This window comes from Ictalurus punctatus, chromosome 3 (genome assembly GCF_001660625.3).
Source record: "Ictalurus punctatus breed USDA103 chromosome 3, Coco_2.0, whole genome shotgun sequence".
Taxonomy (NCBI): Eukaryota; Metazoa; Chordata; class Actinopteri; order Siluriformes; family Ictaluridae; genus Ictalurus; species Ictalurus punctatus.
In genome coordinates, this window is record NC_030418.2 from 37,029,658 (window position 1) to 37,046,787 (window position 17,130).

A 17,130-nucleotide genomic window follows, 5' to 3' on the forward strand; every position below is an offset into this window, starting at 1 on the left:
GGAAACCAGGTTAATGGTGATATGAAGTACTTCTTCCAAGATGGAGACACCAAAACACCAGCAGCCTTCCTGGATGAGCTTAAACCTGTGTAAGTGTGCTGATATCAATTTCACAAGTTTTTATTTAATCAGTGTGTTCTCACACTCTGTGTTTAATATCTGATTATTAATGTATATTTAATAACAGATCATTTCAACCATGTGTATGTAATGGAGAATTACATTTTCATTCGGATTGTGAAAAATAATCAGCATAAAGCTTTGTATCTGCAAATAATAATGATGCTTTGTCTTTTCAGATCTGGTTCAGCTGTGGTTCAGACCAGGATGGTCTTCAATTCCTCCTCTCCTATTCCCAGTGAGAGTTTGGTCCTCAGTGCGATCCAGACTCTTCTCAGTGCTCGACTCACGAACCTCTCTGACTCTGTAAAAGTGCTGAACTTCACCTACGAGAGTATGTTTTCTTTGCTAATACATATTATAGCTACAACTCTTCACATCACTGTTCTGTCAATATGAGAGCTAAAACATTCTTATGGACATTTGATTTGTTCCACAGAAATTTCAGACACCTCCTATGCAGTCAACTTCACATTAAGCATCAGTAACATCAGCATGTCTAAGAACCCTGACCTCAGGAACGACACCTACACCCAAGTGGAGAACATCATCAATAATGCTGTGAGTGCACATGACCATGTGCAGATCAACATTCTAACAAATATTCAGAGATAGCATTGGATCCCATTGCAGCGTTTAATAAAAACTGTTGCAAGGATCCAATTGTGTAAAAGTCAACACAGTAACCCTGGGTTGTATGAGGCATGGCAGACTCACAGTGGGGTAATCATCAAAGGTCAAAACACTAGGAAGCAGATGCAGACAAAGAAGCAGAGCTAGATCATGAATCACTAATCAAATATAGCACTATAATTGGGGACGTAAAGGGTCAGGTATATCCATCCTACATATGAAACATGATGTCTATATTCTTCAATTGAAAATCTATAAAAATGTTGTTATTTGTAAAAGACAAAATGTTTACACAAACACTACAATGGAATGTTCTTATATCTCACAGAAAAACTGATTGTTTATCTTTCTGTCTCCAGCTAAACACGCTTCTAAATGATGCTGGTGCAGAGCCATTCGAACCCCAGAGCTCTTTCTTCGCGTAAGTTCACAGCAGTATTATTTCCCCTCCCAAAATACCTTTTGGTAATTCTTATTGTAAAGTGAATTGTGTTATGATGTTTGTGATTTCTTCTAGTGGTAACAGGAGTTCAGGAAACCAGGTTAATGGTGATATGAAGTACTTCTTCCAAGATGGAGACACCAAAACACCAGCAGCCTTCCTGGATGAGCTTAAACCTGTGTAAGTGTGCTGATATCAATTTCACAAGTTTTTATTTAATCAGTGTGTTCTCACACTCTGTGTTTAATATCTGATTATTAATGTATATTTAATAACAGATCATTTCAACCATGTGTATGTAATGGAGAATTACATTTTCATTCGGATTGTGAAAAATAATCAGCATAAAGCTTTGTATCTGCAAATAATAATGATGCTTTGTCTTTTCAGATCTGGTTCAGCTGTGGTTCAGACCAGGATGGTCTTCAATTCCTCCTCTCCTATTCCCAGTGAGAGTTTGGTCCTCAGTGCGATCCAGACTCTTCTCAGTGCTCGACTCACGAACCTCTCTGACTCTGTAAAAGTGCTGAACTTCACCTACGAGAGTATGTTTTCTTTGCTAATACATATTATAGCTACAACTCTTCACATCACTGTTCTGTCAATATGAGAGCTAAAACATTCTTATGGACATTTGATTTGTTCCACAGAAATTTCAGACACCTCCTATGCAGTCAACTTCACATTAAGCATCAGTAACATCAGCATGTCTAAGAACCCTGACCTCAGGAACGACACCTACACCCAAGTGGAGAACATCATCAATAATGCTGTGAGTGCACATGACCATGTGCAGATCAACATTCTAACAAATATTCAGAGATAGCATTGGATCCCATTGCAGCGTTTAATAAAAACTGTTGCAAGGATCCAATTGTGTAAAAGTCAACACAGTAACCCTGGGTTGTATGAGGCATGGCAGACTCACAGTGGGGTAATCATCAAAGGTCAAAACACTAGGAAGCAGATGCAGACAAAGAAGCAGAGCTAGATCATGAATCACTAATCAAATATAGCACTATAATTGGGGACGTAAAGGGTCAGGTATATCCATCCTACATATGAAACATGATGTCTATATTCTTCAATTGAAAATCTATAAAAATGTTGTTATTTGTAAAAGACAAAATGTTTACACAAACACTACAATGGAATGTTCTTATATCTCACAGAAAAACTGATTGTTTATCTTTCTGTCTCCAGCTAAACACGCTTCTAAATGATGCTGGTGCAGAGCCATTCGAACCCCAGAGCTCTTTCTTCGCGTAAGTTCACAGCAGTATTATTTCCCCTCCCAAAATACCTTTTGGTAATTCTTATTGTAAAGTGAATTGTGTTATGATGTTTGTGATTTCTTCTAGTGGTAACAGGAGTTCAGGAAACCAGGTTAATGGTGATATGAAGTACTTCTTCCAAGATGGAGACACCAAAACACCAGCAGCCTTCCTGGATGAGCTTAAACCTGTGTAAGTGTGCTGATATCAATTTCACAAGTTTTTATTTAATCAGTGTGTTCTCACACTCTGTGTTTAATATCTGATTATTAATGTATATTTAATAACAGATCATTTCAACCATGTGTATGTAATGGAGAATTACATTTTCATTCGGATTGTGAAAAATAATCAGCATAAAGCTTTGTATCTGCAAATAATAATGATGCTTTGTCTTTTCAGATCTGGTTCAGCTGTGGTTCAGACCAGGATGGTCTTCAATTCCTCCTCTCCTATTCCCAGTGAGAGTTTGGTCCTCAGTGCGATCCAGACTCTTCTCAGTGCTCGACTCACGAACCTCTCTGACTCTGTAAAAGTGCTGAACTTCACCTACGAGAGTATGTTTTCTTTGCTAATACATATTATAGCTACAACTCTTCACATCACTGTTCTGTCAATATGAGAGCTAAAACATTCTTATGGACATTTGATTTGTTCCACAGAAATTTCAGACACCTCCTATGCAGTCAACTTCACATTAAGCATCAGTAACATCAGCATGTCTAAGAACCCTGACCTCAGGAACGACACCTACACCCAAGTGGAGAACATCATCAATAATGCTGTGAGTGCACATGACCATGTGCAGATCAACATTCTAACAAATATTCAGAGATAGCATTGGATCCCATTGCAGCGTTTAATAAAAACTGTTGCAAGGATCCAATTGTGTAAAAGTCAACACAGTAACCCTGGGTTGTATGAGGCATGGCAGACTCACAGTGGGGTAATCATCAAAGGTCAAAACACTAGGAAGCAGATGCAGACAAAGAAGCAGAGCTAGATCATGAATCACTAATCAAATATAGCACTATAATTGGGGACTTAAAGGGTCAGGTATATCCATCCTACATATAAAACATGATGTCTATATTCTTCAATTGAAAATCTATAAAAATGTTGTTATTTGTAAAAGACAAAATGTTTACACAAACACTACAATGGAATGTTCTTATATCTCACAGAAAAACTGATTGTTTATCTTTCTGTCTCCAGCTAAACACGCTTCTAAATGATGCTGGTGCAGAGCCATTCGAACCCCAGAGCTCTTTCTTCGCGTAAGTTCACAGCAGTATTATTTCCCCTCCCAAAATACCTTTTGGTAATTCTTATTGTAAAGTGAATTGTGTTATGATGTTTGTGATTTCTTCTAGTGGTAACAGGAGTTCAGGAAACCAGGTTAATGGTGATATGAAGTACTTCTTCCAAGATGGAGACACCAAAACACCAGCAGCCTTCCTGGATGAGCTTAAACCTGTGTAAGTGTGCTGATATCAATTTCACAAGTTTTTATTTAATCAGTGTGTTCTCACACTCTGTGTTTAATATCTGATTATTAATGTATATTTAATAACAGATCATTTCAACCATGTGTATGTAATGGAGAATTACATTTTCATTCGGATTGTGAAAAATAATCAGCATAAAGCTTTGTATCTGCAAATAATAATGATGCTTTGTCTTTTCAGATCTGGTTCAGCTGTGGTTCAGACCAGGATGGTCTTCAATTCCTCCTCTCCTATTCCCAGTGAGAGTTTGGTCCTCAGTGCGATCCAGACTCTTCTCAGTGCTCGACTCACGAACCTCTCTGACTCTGTAAAAGTGCTGAACTTCACCTACGAGAGTATGTTTTCTTTGCTAATACATATTATAGCTACAACTCTTCACATCACTGTTCTGTCAATATGAGAGCTAAAACATTCTTATGGACATTTGATTTGTTCCACAGAAATTTCAGACACCTCCTATGCAGTCAACTTCACATTAAGCATCAGTAACATCAGCATGTCTAAGAACCCTGACCTCAGGAACGACACCTACACCCAAGTGGAGAACATCATCAATAATGCTGTGAGTGCACATGACCATGTGCAGATCAACATTCTAACAAATATTCAGAGATAGCATTGGATCCCATTGCAGCGTTTAATAAAAACTGTTGCAAGGATCCAATTGTGTAAAAGTCAACACAGTAACCCTGGGTTGTATGAGGCATGGCAGACTCACAGTGGGGTAATCATCAAAGGTCAAAACACTAGGAAGCAGATGCAGACAAAGAAGCAGAGCTAGATCATGAATCACTAATCAAATATAGCACTATAATTGGGGACTTAAAGGGTCAGGTATATCCATCCTACATATAAAACATGATGTCTATATTCTTCAATTGAAAATCTATAAAAATGTTGTTATTTGTAAAAGACAAAATGTTTACACAAACACTACAATGGAATGTTCTTATATCTCACAGAAAAACTGATTGTTTATCTTTCTGTCTCCAGCTAAACACGCTTCTAAATGATGCTGGTGCAGAGATATTCGAACCCCAGAGCTCTTTCTTCGCGTAAGTTCACAGCAGTATTATTTCCCCTCCCAAAATACCTTTTGGTAATTCTTATTGTAAAGTGAATTGTGTTATGATGTTTGTGATTTCTTCTAGTGGTAACAGGAGTTCAGGAAACCAGGTTAATGGTGATATGAAGTACTTCTTCCAAGATGGAGACACCAAAACACCAGCAGCCTTCCTGGATGAGCTTAAACCTGTGTAAGTGTGCTGATATCAATTTCACAAGTTTTTATTTAATCAGTGTGTTCTCACACTCTGTGTTTAATATCTGATTATTAATGTATATTTAATAACAGATCATTTCAACCATGTGTATGTAATGGAGAATTACATTTTCATTCGGATTGTGAAAAATAATCAGCATAAAGCTTTGTATCTGCAAATAATAATGATGCTTTGTCTTTTCAGATCTGGTTCAGCTGTGGTTCAGACCAGGATGGTCTTCAATTCCTCCTCTCCTATTCCCAGTGAGAGTTTGGTCCTCAGTGCGATCCAGACTCTTCTCAGTGCTCGACTCACGAACCTCTCTGACTCTGTAAAAGTGCTGAACTTCACCTACGAGAGTATGTTTTCTTTGCTAATACATATTATAGCTACAACTCTTCACATCACTGTTCTGTCAATATGAGAGCTAAAACATTCTTATGGACATTTGATTTGTTCCACAGAAATTTCAGACACCTCCTATGCAGTCAACTTCACATTAAGCATCAGTAACATCAGCATGTCTAAGAACCCTGACCTCAGGAACGACACCTACACCCAAGTGGAGAACATCATCAATAATGCTGTGAGTGCACATGACCATGTGCAGATCAACATTCTAACAAATATTCAGAGATAGCATTGGATCCCATTGCAGCGTTTAATAAAAACTGTTGCAAGGATCCAATTGTGTAAAAGTCAACACAGTAACCCTGGGTTGTATGAGGCATGGCAGACTCACAGTGGGGTAATCATCAAAGGTCAAAACACTAGGAAGCAGATGCAGACAAAGAAGCAGAGCTAGATCATGAATCACTAATCAAATATAGCACTATAATTGGGGACTTAAAGGGTCAGGTATATCCATCCTACATATGAAACATGATGTCTATATTCTTCAATTGAAAATCTATAAAAATGTTGTTATTTGTAAAAGACAAAATGTTTACACAAACACTACAATGGAATGTTCTTATATCTCACAGAAAAACTGATTGTTTATCTTTCTGTCTCCAGCTTAACACGCTTCTAAATGATGCTGGTGCAGAGCCATTCGAACCCCAGAGCTCTTTCTTCACGTAAGCTCACTGCAGTATTCTTTCCCCTCTCAAAATACCTTTTGGTAATTCTTATTGTAAAGTGAATTGTGTTGTGATGTTTGTGATTTCTTCTAGTGGTAACAGGAGTTCAGGAAACCAGGTCAATGGTGATATGAAGTACTACTTCCAAGACGGAGACACCAAAACACCAGCAGCCTTCCTGAATGAGCTTAAACCTGTGTAAGTGTGCTGATATCAATTTCACAAGTTTTTTTTAATCAGTGTGTTCTCACACTCTGTGTTGAATATCTGATTATTAATGTATATTTAATAACAGATCATTTCAACCATGTGTATGCAATGGTGAATAGAATTTTCATTAGGATTGTGAAAAATAATCAGCATAAAGTTTTGTATCCGCAAATAATAATCATGCTTTATCTCTCCAGATCTGGTTCAGCTGTGGTTCAGAACAGGATGGTCTTCAATTCCTCCTCCCCTGTTCCCAGTGAGAGTTTGGTCCTCAGTGCGATCCAGACTCTTCTCAGTGCTCGACTCACAAACCTCTCTGACTCTGTAAAAGTGCTGAACTTCACCTACGAGAGTATGTTTTCTTTACTAATACATATTACAGCTACAACTCTTCACATCATTGTCCTATCCATATGGGAGCTAAAACATTCTTATGGACATTTGATTTCTTCCACAGAAATTTCAGACACCTCCTATGCAGTCAACTTCACATTAAGCATCAGTAACATCAGCATGTCTAAGAACCATGACCTCAGGAACGTCACCTACACCCAAGTGGAGAACATCATCAATAATGCTGTGAGTGCACATGACCATGTGCAGATCAACATTCTAACAAATTTTCAGAGATAGCATTGGATCCCATTGCAGCGTTTAATAAAAACTGTTGCAAGGATCCAATTGTGTAAAAGTCAACACAGTAACCCTGGGTTGTATGAGGCATGGCAGACTCACAGTGGGGTAATCATCAAAGGTCAAAACACTAGGAAGCAGATGCAGACAAAGAAGCAGAGCTAGATCATGAATCACTAATCAAATATAGCACTATAATTGGGGACTTAAAGGGTCAGGTATATCCATCCTACATATAAAACATGATGTCTATATTCTTCAATTGAAAATCTATAAAAATGTTGTTATTTGTAAAAGACAAAATGTTTACACAAACACTACAATGGAATGTTCTTATATCTCACAGAAAAACTGATTGTTTATCTTTCTGTCTCCAGCTTAACACGCTTCTAAATGATGCTGGTGCAGAGCCATTCGAACCCCAGAGCTCTTTCTTCACGTAAGCTCACTGCAGTATTCTTTCCCCTCTCAAAATACCTTTTGGTAATTCTTATTGTAAAGTGAATTGTGTTGTGATGTTTGTGATTTCTTCTAGTGGTAACAGGAGTTCAGGAAACCAGGTCAATGGTGATATGAAGTACTACTTCCAAGACGGAGACACCAAAACACCAGCAGCCTTCCTGAATGAGCTTAAACCTGTGTAAGTTTCGTGATATCAATTTCACAAGTTTTTATTTAATCAGTGTGTTCTCACACTCTCTGTTTAATATCTGATTATTAGTGTATATTTAATAACAGATCATTTCAACCATGTGTATGTAATGGTGAATAGAATTTTCATTAGGATTGTGAAAAATAATCAGCATAAAGTTTTGTATCTGCAAATAATAATGATGCTTTGTCTTTTCAGGTCTGGTTCAGCTGTGGTTCAGACCAGGTTGGTCTTCAATTCCTCCTCTCCTGTTCCCAGTGAGAGTTTGGTCTTCAACACAACCCAGACTCTTCTCAGTGCTCGACTCACAAAACTCAGTCACTCTGTAAAAGTACTGAACTTCACCTATAAGAGTATGTTTTCTTTACTAATACATATTACAGCTAGAACTCTTCACATCATTGTCCTATCCATATGAGAGCTAAAACATTCTTATGGACATTTGATTTGTTCCACAGAAATTTCAGACACCTCCTATGCAGTCAACTTCACATTGAGCATCAGTAACATCAGCATGTCTAAGAACCCTGACCTCAGGAATAACACCTACACCCAAGTGGAGAACATCATCAATAATGCTGTGAGTGCACATCACCTTGTGCACATCTCCATCCTAACAAATATCCAGAAGTTTATTATCCACTAGAAAGCAGATGCACACAAAGAAGCAGATCAAGATCATGAATCAGTAATCGAATATGGGACTATAATGGGGGACTTAAAGGGTCAGGAACGTCCATCCTACATATAAAACATGATGTCTATATTCTTCAATTGAAAACCAATGAAACGGTTTTAATTTGTAATAGATGAAATGGTTACACAAACAGTACAATGGAATGTTCTTATATCTCACAGAAAATCTGATTATTTATCTTTCCTTCTCCAGGTAAACATGCTTCTAAATGAACCTGGTGCAGACCCATTCAAACCCCATAGCTCTTTCTTCACGTAAGTTCACAGCAGTATTCTTTCCCCTATCAAAATACCTTTTGGTAATTCTTATTGTAAAGTGAATTGTATTGTGATGTTTGTGATTTCTTCTACTCGTAACAGGAGTTCAGGAAACCAGGTTAATGGTGATATGGATTACTACTTCCAAAACGGAGACACCAAAACACCAGGAGCCTTCCTGAATGACCTTAAACCTGTGTAAGTGTCCTGATATCAATTTCACGTCTGTATTTTTAATCTGTGTGTTCTCACACCGTGTGATGAATGTCATGTAGTTAAAATTCATGATAGATTTTGTTATTTTGATTTTTGTTGATTTGTCACGTATCGTGACATAACAGAGATATGATGGATGCAAGTGCAGTATGAACAGTTTTATTTAAGAGAGGCACAGACTGGTAAATCCAAAACGTGATCCAAAAACGTAATCCAGTAACATGCAAAGTTCAGACGATCGGCAAACAGGCATACACAGCGCTAGGCAGGAAGCAAGGTCGTGGTCACGGAAAACTGGGTCGAGACACAAAACATGAAACATAAACAATGCCGAGATACTGGGAACGGAGAAACCAGTGTACTCTGACTCTGACTCTGACTCTTACTCTGACTCTGACTCTTACTCTGACAACTTACTCTGACTCTGACTCTGACTCTTACTCTGACTCTGACGTATTCTACTATATCTAATATTCCACGCTGTGTGCTGGGAGGCGCGCGGTATATATACAAACATAATCAGCGTCGTAATAGTTGACGGCTGAGGGCAATTCAGACACACGTGAAACAACAGCCAATGATAGAACAGGGAGGAGACATAACAGAAACATAACAAATGCATGTGTCGAAATGTTACGATTGTCAACAAGGGAAAAGCAGGGGCTCGCGCACCTGCTCGTGCGCGCACGCTCACATGCTCCACAGCGCGCTGCTTAAAGGGGAACTCGTGACATCATTATCCCTTCTTTACTTTATTTATTTAATCAGTGCCTAACTATTCTTCTTTATCTCCCTCTTATTCTTGATTTCTTTTATTCACTATTTTGTATTTTTTTCCTCCTACTTCAGATTGGGGAATGTCGTGATACGTATTCGCCTAGTTTTTAAGAACTTGACTAGAGTACCTAGTGAAGCTGATGTTCTCAATGCTGCTAATGCTCTGCTGGACTCAAAGATCAGAAAAGTACGAGCTCTTGTAACACAAAAACTGAGTGATCCTGTGAGCATACAGGATGTCATCTATGAAAGTGAGTCTTGAAATTGTAATGAAAAATGTTTTAAATATAATGTATTTTTTCTGAAGGTCCCATTTGTAATTTTGTTATATTCTTTTCAGAAACTGGCAACAACTCCTACATTATAAGCTTTGCATTTAAAATCAGCAATGTGACCATCTCCAAGGACCTTCAGCTGAGGAATGACACATATGTTTTAATACAAAACACCATCAACAGCCTGGTAAGTGTAAGCCATTGTTTTCTGTCCCAAAATGACTTCACACAGTAAAATAAGACTTACTATGACTATGTTCATTTAAACCTTATTTTTACTCCCTTTTATTAGCTGAACACTATTCTGAATGTGAAAGATGCTCCTGCGTTTGTCTTTCCACAAGCAAACTACACGTAAGTGCCTTCTTTTCTCAAGCCCAGTGCTGCTTTACAAAATAGTTAAAAATGATCATTTTAAACATTAGCTTTTAAGAATAAAATTGAAGAGTAATCTGTGAGATACTGATTTACGAACTCTCTCTGGTGCCATTACACTAAACTGAGTAAAATGAGCAGCTGTTTCAGCATTGGAGAGAACTGTTGGAATGAGTCTAGTCTTAGAATGAACAGATGGTCAAGAATTTCAGAAATGGTACCATTAGGATGCAAATAACTTTCACAGGGATAGTTTAGTAATAGAGGTAAAGGACTGAATATGGGCTGGCTTAATATTCTTGAAGGATTTAGAGGTTTTCTTACAAACAGATGTGTGGAAGTATAGATTTATTGTGTAAATCATGAGCAAACAAATTAAAGCACAGAGCAATTCACAAAGATGTAGAACGCAATAAGTCAGGCGATCTGGATGAGACTGGGCTAGGCTAACTCAAACTCAATAACAAGGCACACAAAACCAAGAAAGTAAAGCACAATACAAACAAGGCTAAGCAACATAACCCTCAAACTGCAGGAGCAAGACTGTACAATTATCTGGTGAAAGTCTGGTTTAATTTAAGTATTTTTAGAATGTGAGAGGGTGGCTGGTTGTGCGATGGGGGTTGGGACACGAGTTGCTCTGAACACACCTTACTTCTTCTGACATCCACTATGTTTCATTACATCTTTCCTGTCTTACATATATCACATCCCCCCTTCACAGTCATATAAACTTGTGTGACTATAACAGGTACACTACTTACAATACACAGGGGTGCTGTATCATGCTGAGTGTGTGAGTTCCTAACAAGCTGGGAGCAATTCATCCATAGAAAGAATTGTGTATCACCAATGCATAATGGTTGTATTTGGTTGTCTCATATCGAGACATAGTCTGATATATTTGCCTGCCTTGGGGACTATCACACCCATGGAGTTGCACCAGTAACAGGTTCAATAATACCAAGCTCTAAGAGTTCCTTAATTTTAGCTTTGACTGCATCTCTCATGTAGAAAGGAATGCATGGTTGCTTTAGCATGTTTACCTGGGTCCTGGCAACATGCATTAACTAACATTGTTAGACAGATTTCTAGACAGGAGAGCAGCACCTCTTTAACAGACCAGGTCTACTAAAAAGTGCTCTAAGGAACCTGACCCTATTTGCTGGACAGCACTTACACAACCTTCAATTCAGCAACATTCTCCTGCAATACATTTTGTCACCACACCATGCAGGGGTGGCACCAGAGTATACTTCTGACTGAGATAAAATTAGATATTGTTGATTAATGATTGGTGAACCCACACATCACTAACAACATACATAATGACTCTAGTGACTATATTTTCAACTTGCTTTGATGTTGTGATTTGATAATTAGTGTCCCTTTTGATTTGGTTTTCAACTATGCAATTGAACACCACCCCTCTTGTGAAGAATCTGATCCTCCACTAATCAGTATGAATTGGATTAAAATTTCCAAAAGCTAGGAAGCAATGTTAGGTCTAATACTGAAACAAAGCCTGGAATGAAACCAAGATTAAAACTGGGGAACATTAACAGCTGTGATTTGGACAGAAGGGACTACAAAGACCATCAGAACAGCTATGTCTATAGAGGCATGAACCCCCACAACAATGTAGAGTAGGATTTGTAAAGTTTATTCTGGAAGATTCCATCACTGACCAGAGGAGCTTTTTCAGTGAGAGACAGATCATTGTAAATAGTTCTTTGTCAAAGCCATGGGACAAAGGACACCATACATAACATGAATCAGAACTGAATACAGACTCTTTTAAAACCATGTTTTCTTTTCCTCTAGGTTTAATGGTACAGCAATTGAGGCTAATTCCGAATACATCTTTGTGGAAGGTGAAACCAAGTGGACACCAAGTGGATTTCTTTCTGCAATACTCAACATTAGTGGGTTGTCGACCTTCACCACTCCTGCTGCTCAAACCGAATCCACTGTCCATGTAGTCCTGAGGCCCACAGTGCAAGCACACAGCAACACCACCACCACTGGAGGAAATTCTGCATGGATCCTGGGAATCATTATCCCCTGCAGTATAGTCATTATTCTCATACCATGCTGGATTCTACTCTGTGTAAGTGTCACCAAAATCTCTTCTAAACCTCGTATTTGGCATGAGATATACTCGGTATTCAGAGTATATCCCATGATCAGTTACATGCACTGAATAAGTTATTTTTATTTATTTATTTAATTACAGCAACAACTGAATAGTTAATCAGAATCTCTCCTCTATTCCCCCTTGTCTCTCTTGTTTCTCTCTGTCTCATTCAGTGTCTGCTGTGTGGCTGCTGTGCTGGTTTAAGGAGACGCTACAACAGAAGACGATCCTACAATGTCCAATACACAACACGAAATGGACTCTTTTAAAAACAGTTAGATTGTAAAATAATTTCACGAAAATATTATTTACAACTATTAGACTCTATTTCGTATATATATAGTTTATTTATCTGTTTCATTATAAAGTTTCTTTTTATTTGTATACCTATGTAATTATTTAACTAGTTTCATTCTATTTACACATAATTTTATTTCAACTAAGTACAAAAAAAGTAAGCTACATATGGTCTATTAAAGTGAATTATTAAACAGGATCATGTATATATACTGTCCAAACTAATGTTCAGTTATGTTGTAATTTAACTTATATTGATCAATGTAACATATTTATTAAAGCTATTTATCATAAAGCTAATTGAATAATGTCGATGTATGGGTATCATTTTATTTTTATATGATAAAGCATTAAGTTGAGGCAAAGTAATTGGTCTATCTTAATTAAAATTATTAATATCGATGACAATTGTTCCCCTACAGAAATGTCCTATCTACCACCCAACAATCAGTATAGGGGTAAGGGACAGTGCAGACAAAAGCATGCGAAAATACATGAGTATGTATGTATCTGTATACACTGAAAAAATAACTTGAAGAAAACTGAGTTGGGGTGTGCCAGCAGCCAAGCTTGAAGAGTACTTGACATGGCGATAGCATTTAAGACAGCAACTTCAACTTTAAAGCTTGTACTTTTGGGGACAGTTTAATCCAATCTAGTTCTAGGAAAAGTTTCTGAAACATGAGGTTGAGGGCATAAATCAGCTCCATAAGCAGCACGCAAGCTTTATCAGTACTGCCACATCCTGGCAAGATATCCTTGGCTTCAAGAAGGATGGATACATCTTCTGGATCCTCTCCATCATCACCATGCATGACCAGGATCTAGAGGATGTATTGAGTGGCGTCACTGTGGTTGTCCTCCTGTATACAATATACAAGAAGAATTAAGACAATTATACTGAGAAACAAATAAAAATAGAATTGCTTGAATCATTTGAAATGAATTCATTATCGGTGCAGAATGAACACATACTCACTATACATGACCGCCATTTAATATAGTTCAGATTACGTTAAACTGAGTCATATCTATTTTACAGTGAGCCAGAATTAATAATACATTTGTAGAACATGGCATAAGGTGGCTGCACTCCACAGATTGTAGTCCCCAAATGAATGTTGCTCTCAGCCACAAATTGTGTGCATTTCTTACTTTAGGGTTAACTTGTGCTTAGGGATAAATTTTTGTGTAAAAAAATAATTAAAAAATGATATATATATATATATTTTTACAATGCTTTAGCAGACAATCTGCAAAAAGTTCCTCTTTGTCTCACCGAGGTACAGTATGAGTCTGTGGATAATAGCTTCATATCTCGTCTCAATGAACAGATTAATACTGTGTAAATAATTAACCGTTATTCATATACAATGAACTGTTAAGCAAAAACACAAAAGCATACTTGTGCAAGGAGCAGTGATTTGAGTGAACAAAGCAAGAGCCACTTCTGGAAAGTTTGAACTGTATTTTAAATCTGTACTCTGTTACCATTCTTTAAACTGTTAACTATAACTCCAGTGTTATCATATATTAGACATTATCTAGCATCACAAATAATATTGATTTTTAACACTGCTATTTTTTATTTTAGACCTAAACAGCTACTGCTAGCACAGCCGTTAGCATTACATTAGTCCGTTTATTTGGCAGTCATGCGTACCGTCTCATTTCTCTTTTTCGCTTTATCTTCTTTGAGTCCAACAAACAACTAAGGAAAGTAGAAAACAAATAATAACCACATCGAGCCATGGCTTTCTCCCTTGTTGTTACTTGCACTACATGCTACATGTTTAGCATAGCTTTGTCCGTCAGCAGTGAGGATTTTATATGCGATAAATGTAGCGAAATAGCTAGGCAGGATGAAGAAGATTTCAGAATTAGAGACAAGCATCCAAACTCTAGTCGAGGTTAGTGAGAATGAGAAGGCATTAGGCAAGGTTATGGATGTGACTAGTCTAGCGAGCCCCGTACACTGTTCGGTTCTGGCTGCAGAGCTCCCAGTACAGGGTGATCATGACATGACTGTGAGGTTAATTGAACCAAAAACCTCCAAACATAATAACTTAGTGTGGCAGGTTATTTAACAATCCTATTGGCTCTGCTCGAGGTATGGCTTTGGCAGACTAATGAGGTGGGAACGCCCCTATTATTTAAGGACCTTTATATTGGCAGACGGATATGTGTGTTGGTGATTCGGAGTTCCTCACTCCCTGGTATTTCGATTTCAGTTCCCGTTTTCATTCAGGTACATTGAGGCTTGGCTCACGGTGTAATGAGGTGGACATCTCAAGGTTAATATGTTATATATACAGTATCTCATAAAAGTGAGTATACTCCTCACATTTTTGTAAATATTTGATTATAGCTTTTAATGTGACAACACTGAAGAATGACACTTTGCTACAATGTAAAGTAGTGAGTGTACAGCTTGTGTAACAGTATAAATTTGCTATCTCCTCAAAATAACTCAACACACAGCCATTAATGTCTAAACCGCTGGCAACAAAAGTGAGTACACCCCTAAGTGAAAATGTCCAAATTGGGCCCAATTAGCCATTTTCCCTCCCCAGTGTCATGTGACTTGTTAGTGTTACAAGGTCTCAGGTGTGAATGGGGAGCAGGTGTGTTAAATTTGGTGTCATTGCTCTCACACTCCCTGGGTGTACTGTTTGATAGCAATCCATCTTTGAAAATCACATTTCTAGTATTTTTAAATCAGCATTCTTCCATTTCAGAAACATTTCTAAATCACAGTCCCAGTATTGTTGAACCTAGGTGGCGACTCATGGTCGGTTTAGCCTGAGTAGTTATGTCATACACTTTCTGTCAAAGTGTCAATCAAAGTAGTGTGTGCTGATTTATGACCCTTTGTGCTTCCCTGGCCGACATTTCTGTAGGTAACCAAATTTATGACCAGGGGTAGGGGTAACCCTATCAACGGTATCAGTAGGTCAATCTGGTCCCTGTGTGTCTGGGCTGTGGTGGAGGGGTTGTGTGGGTGAGTAGCCCCCAACAAAGCTATTTATGTTAATGAGCCTGGTTTTTAGGGCGAAATACGTCTGAAAAGCATATCAATGGATAAAATTGGGCATGCATTTGTGTTATTGTGTGGGGGTATTTCATTTGTGTAACCACATTGTTAGGAAAAGCATGATATTTGAATGTGTACATATATGAATAAAATATTTGTTTGTAAAATAAATGAAAACAAATGTTGATTACATTTTTTGGGAGACCGGTTTGACTTTGAATAAAAAGTTTAGGAGGTAAAGTGTTTTTTTTTTTCTTTTTTTTTCTTCCAGTGTCGGTATTGGTGAAAAGGTAATGGCCCAGAGCCCTGCCGACTGCTCACACCACTTCAGGCTGAGAGACAGTTTTTGTTATGTGGGCCAATCTCGGCTGAAAGCAGGTGTACTTGCGGCAGGTCCATACTCAGTGTAGCGGTGTGTATCTACTTTCGGCCTGAGTTTGTTACATCACAGTTGGGCCACAGCTAGAATTAAGGAGCTCAGCCGCCTGGAAAAAAAAAAAGTTCTACGGTATTGTTTGATGTTTAATTTTTTTTTTATATATCTTTATAATGTTATGTATGATGGCGACGGGAACATAACATCAGATGGTGTACTAGCAGGTAGCTAGCTAATTTAGTTATGTTAATGATACGCATAAGAGGCAGGAGGATGTGAAAACTGCCAAAATTGTGTATTCATTCATGCAGTAGTAGCTGATTTATTTTTTAAAGATGGAAAGTAAAAAAGGTCAATGTAATGCTCACTTCATTTGGAAGTCATTTCGGAGAAAATGATCTTGGTGCTGCAGTGCGAGATGAGGAACTGAGCTGGGTTGATGTCAGTGAGGATGATTCATTGTTTGAGTCAGGGACTGCAGAAGAACACAAGGAAGATGAAGGTGGGGAATATAGTCCTTCCCTTACTGAGTCTTTGTGTAACTGCGCTGTCAATTATAGTGTGTCGTTAGTGGCTTTGACTGCACTTTTAGGTATTTTGAAACTTCATCATCCTTTTCTACCAAAAGACAGCAGTACTAGCCTAAAAACAACAACTTCATATAATATGCAAAATGTTGCTGGTGGTAAATATCATTATTTTGGTATTCTTAAAGCTTTGTCCAAAACCATGGAAAGAATCTGGTCTTATGTTCCAGAGAAGTATGAATTCAAACTTCAACTGAAAATTGATGGCTTACCACTGTTTAAAAGTTCATCTTTGTAGTTTTGGCCCATTCTAGGGTTACTGCAGGGTTATACTAAGAAACCAGTT

The 17,130-nt window shown here is 37.9% G+C and overlaps 1 protein-coding gene and 3 long non-coding RNA genes across 4 annotated transcripts; all 4 read left to right on the plus strand.

Moving 5' to 3' along the window:
- Positions 1 to 565: 565 nt before the first annotated feature.
- LOC128628769 (uncharacterized) lies at positions 566 to 1,731 on the plus strand. The gene is made up of 3 exons (XR_008396370.1): positions 566 to 681; positions 1,113 to 1,375; positions 1,586 to 1,731. It is a non-coding gene; the product is annotated as an uncharacterized LOC128628769 (long non-coding RNA).
- A 120-nt stretch (positions 1,732 to 1,851) lies between these two features.
- LOC128632768 (uncharacterized) lies at positions 1,852 to 3,017 on the plus strand. The gene is made up of 3 exons (XR_008396369.1): positions 1,852 to 1,967; positions 2,399 to 2,661; positions 2,872 to 3,017. It is a non-coding gene; the product is annotated as an uncharacterized LOC128632768 (long non-coding RNA).
- A 120-nt stretch (positions 3,018 to 3,137) lies between these two features.
- Positions 3,138 to 4,303, plus strand: LOC128632767 (uncharacterized). Its single transcript, XR_008396368.1, has 3 exons — positions 3,138 to 3,253; positions 3,685 to 3,947; positions 4,158 to 4,303. It is a non-coding gene; the product is annotated as an uncharacterized LOC128632767 (long non-coding RNA).
- A 1,406-nt stretch (positions 4,304 to 5,709) lies between these two features.
- Positions 5,710 to 13,155, plus strand: LOC108261316 (uncharacterized). The gene is made up of 16 exons (XM_053679980.1): positions 5,710 to 5,825; positions 6,257 to 6,318; positions 6,415 to 6,519; positions 6,729 to 6,883; positions 6,989 to 7,110; positions 7,542 to 7,603; positions 7,700 to 7,804; positions 8,015 to 8,169; positions 8,275 to 8,396; positions 8,706 to 8,767; positions 8,873 to 8,968; positions 9,836 to 10,014; positions 10,104 to 10,225; positions 10,331 to 10,392; positions 12,238 to 12,523; positions 12,724 to 13,155. Exons 1-16 carry the CDS (start codon positions 5,760 to 5,762, stop codon positions 12,817 to 12,819), a joined length of 1,857 nt encoding a protein of 618 aa, XP_053535955.1. The 5' UTR covers positions 5,710 to 5,759; the 3' UTR covers positions 12,820 to 13,155.
- The last annotated feature ends 3,975 nt before the right edge of the window (positions 13,156 to 17,130 follow it).

Coding starts and splice junctions, on each gene's coding strand:
- LOC108261316 (XM_053679980.1), top strand. CDS start 5,760: ATGTCTAAGAACCCTGACCTCAGGAACGACACCTACACCCAAGTGGAG. Junction 6,520..6,728: donor CTGAATGAGCTTAAACCTGT/GTAAGTGTGCTG, acceptor TTATCTCTCCAG/ATCTGGTTCAGCTGTGGTTC. Junction 8,170..8,274: donor ACTGAACTTCACCTATAAGA/GTATGTTTTCTT, acceptor TTTGTTCCACAG/AAATTTCAGACACCTCCTAT.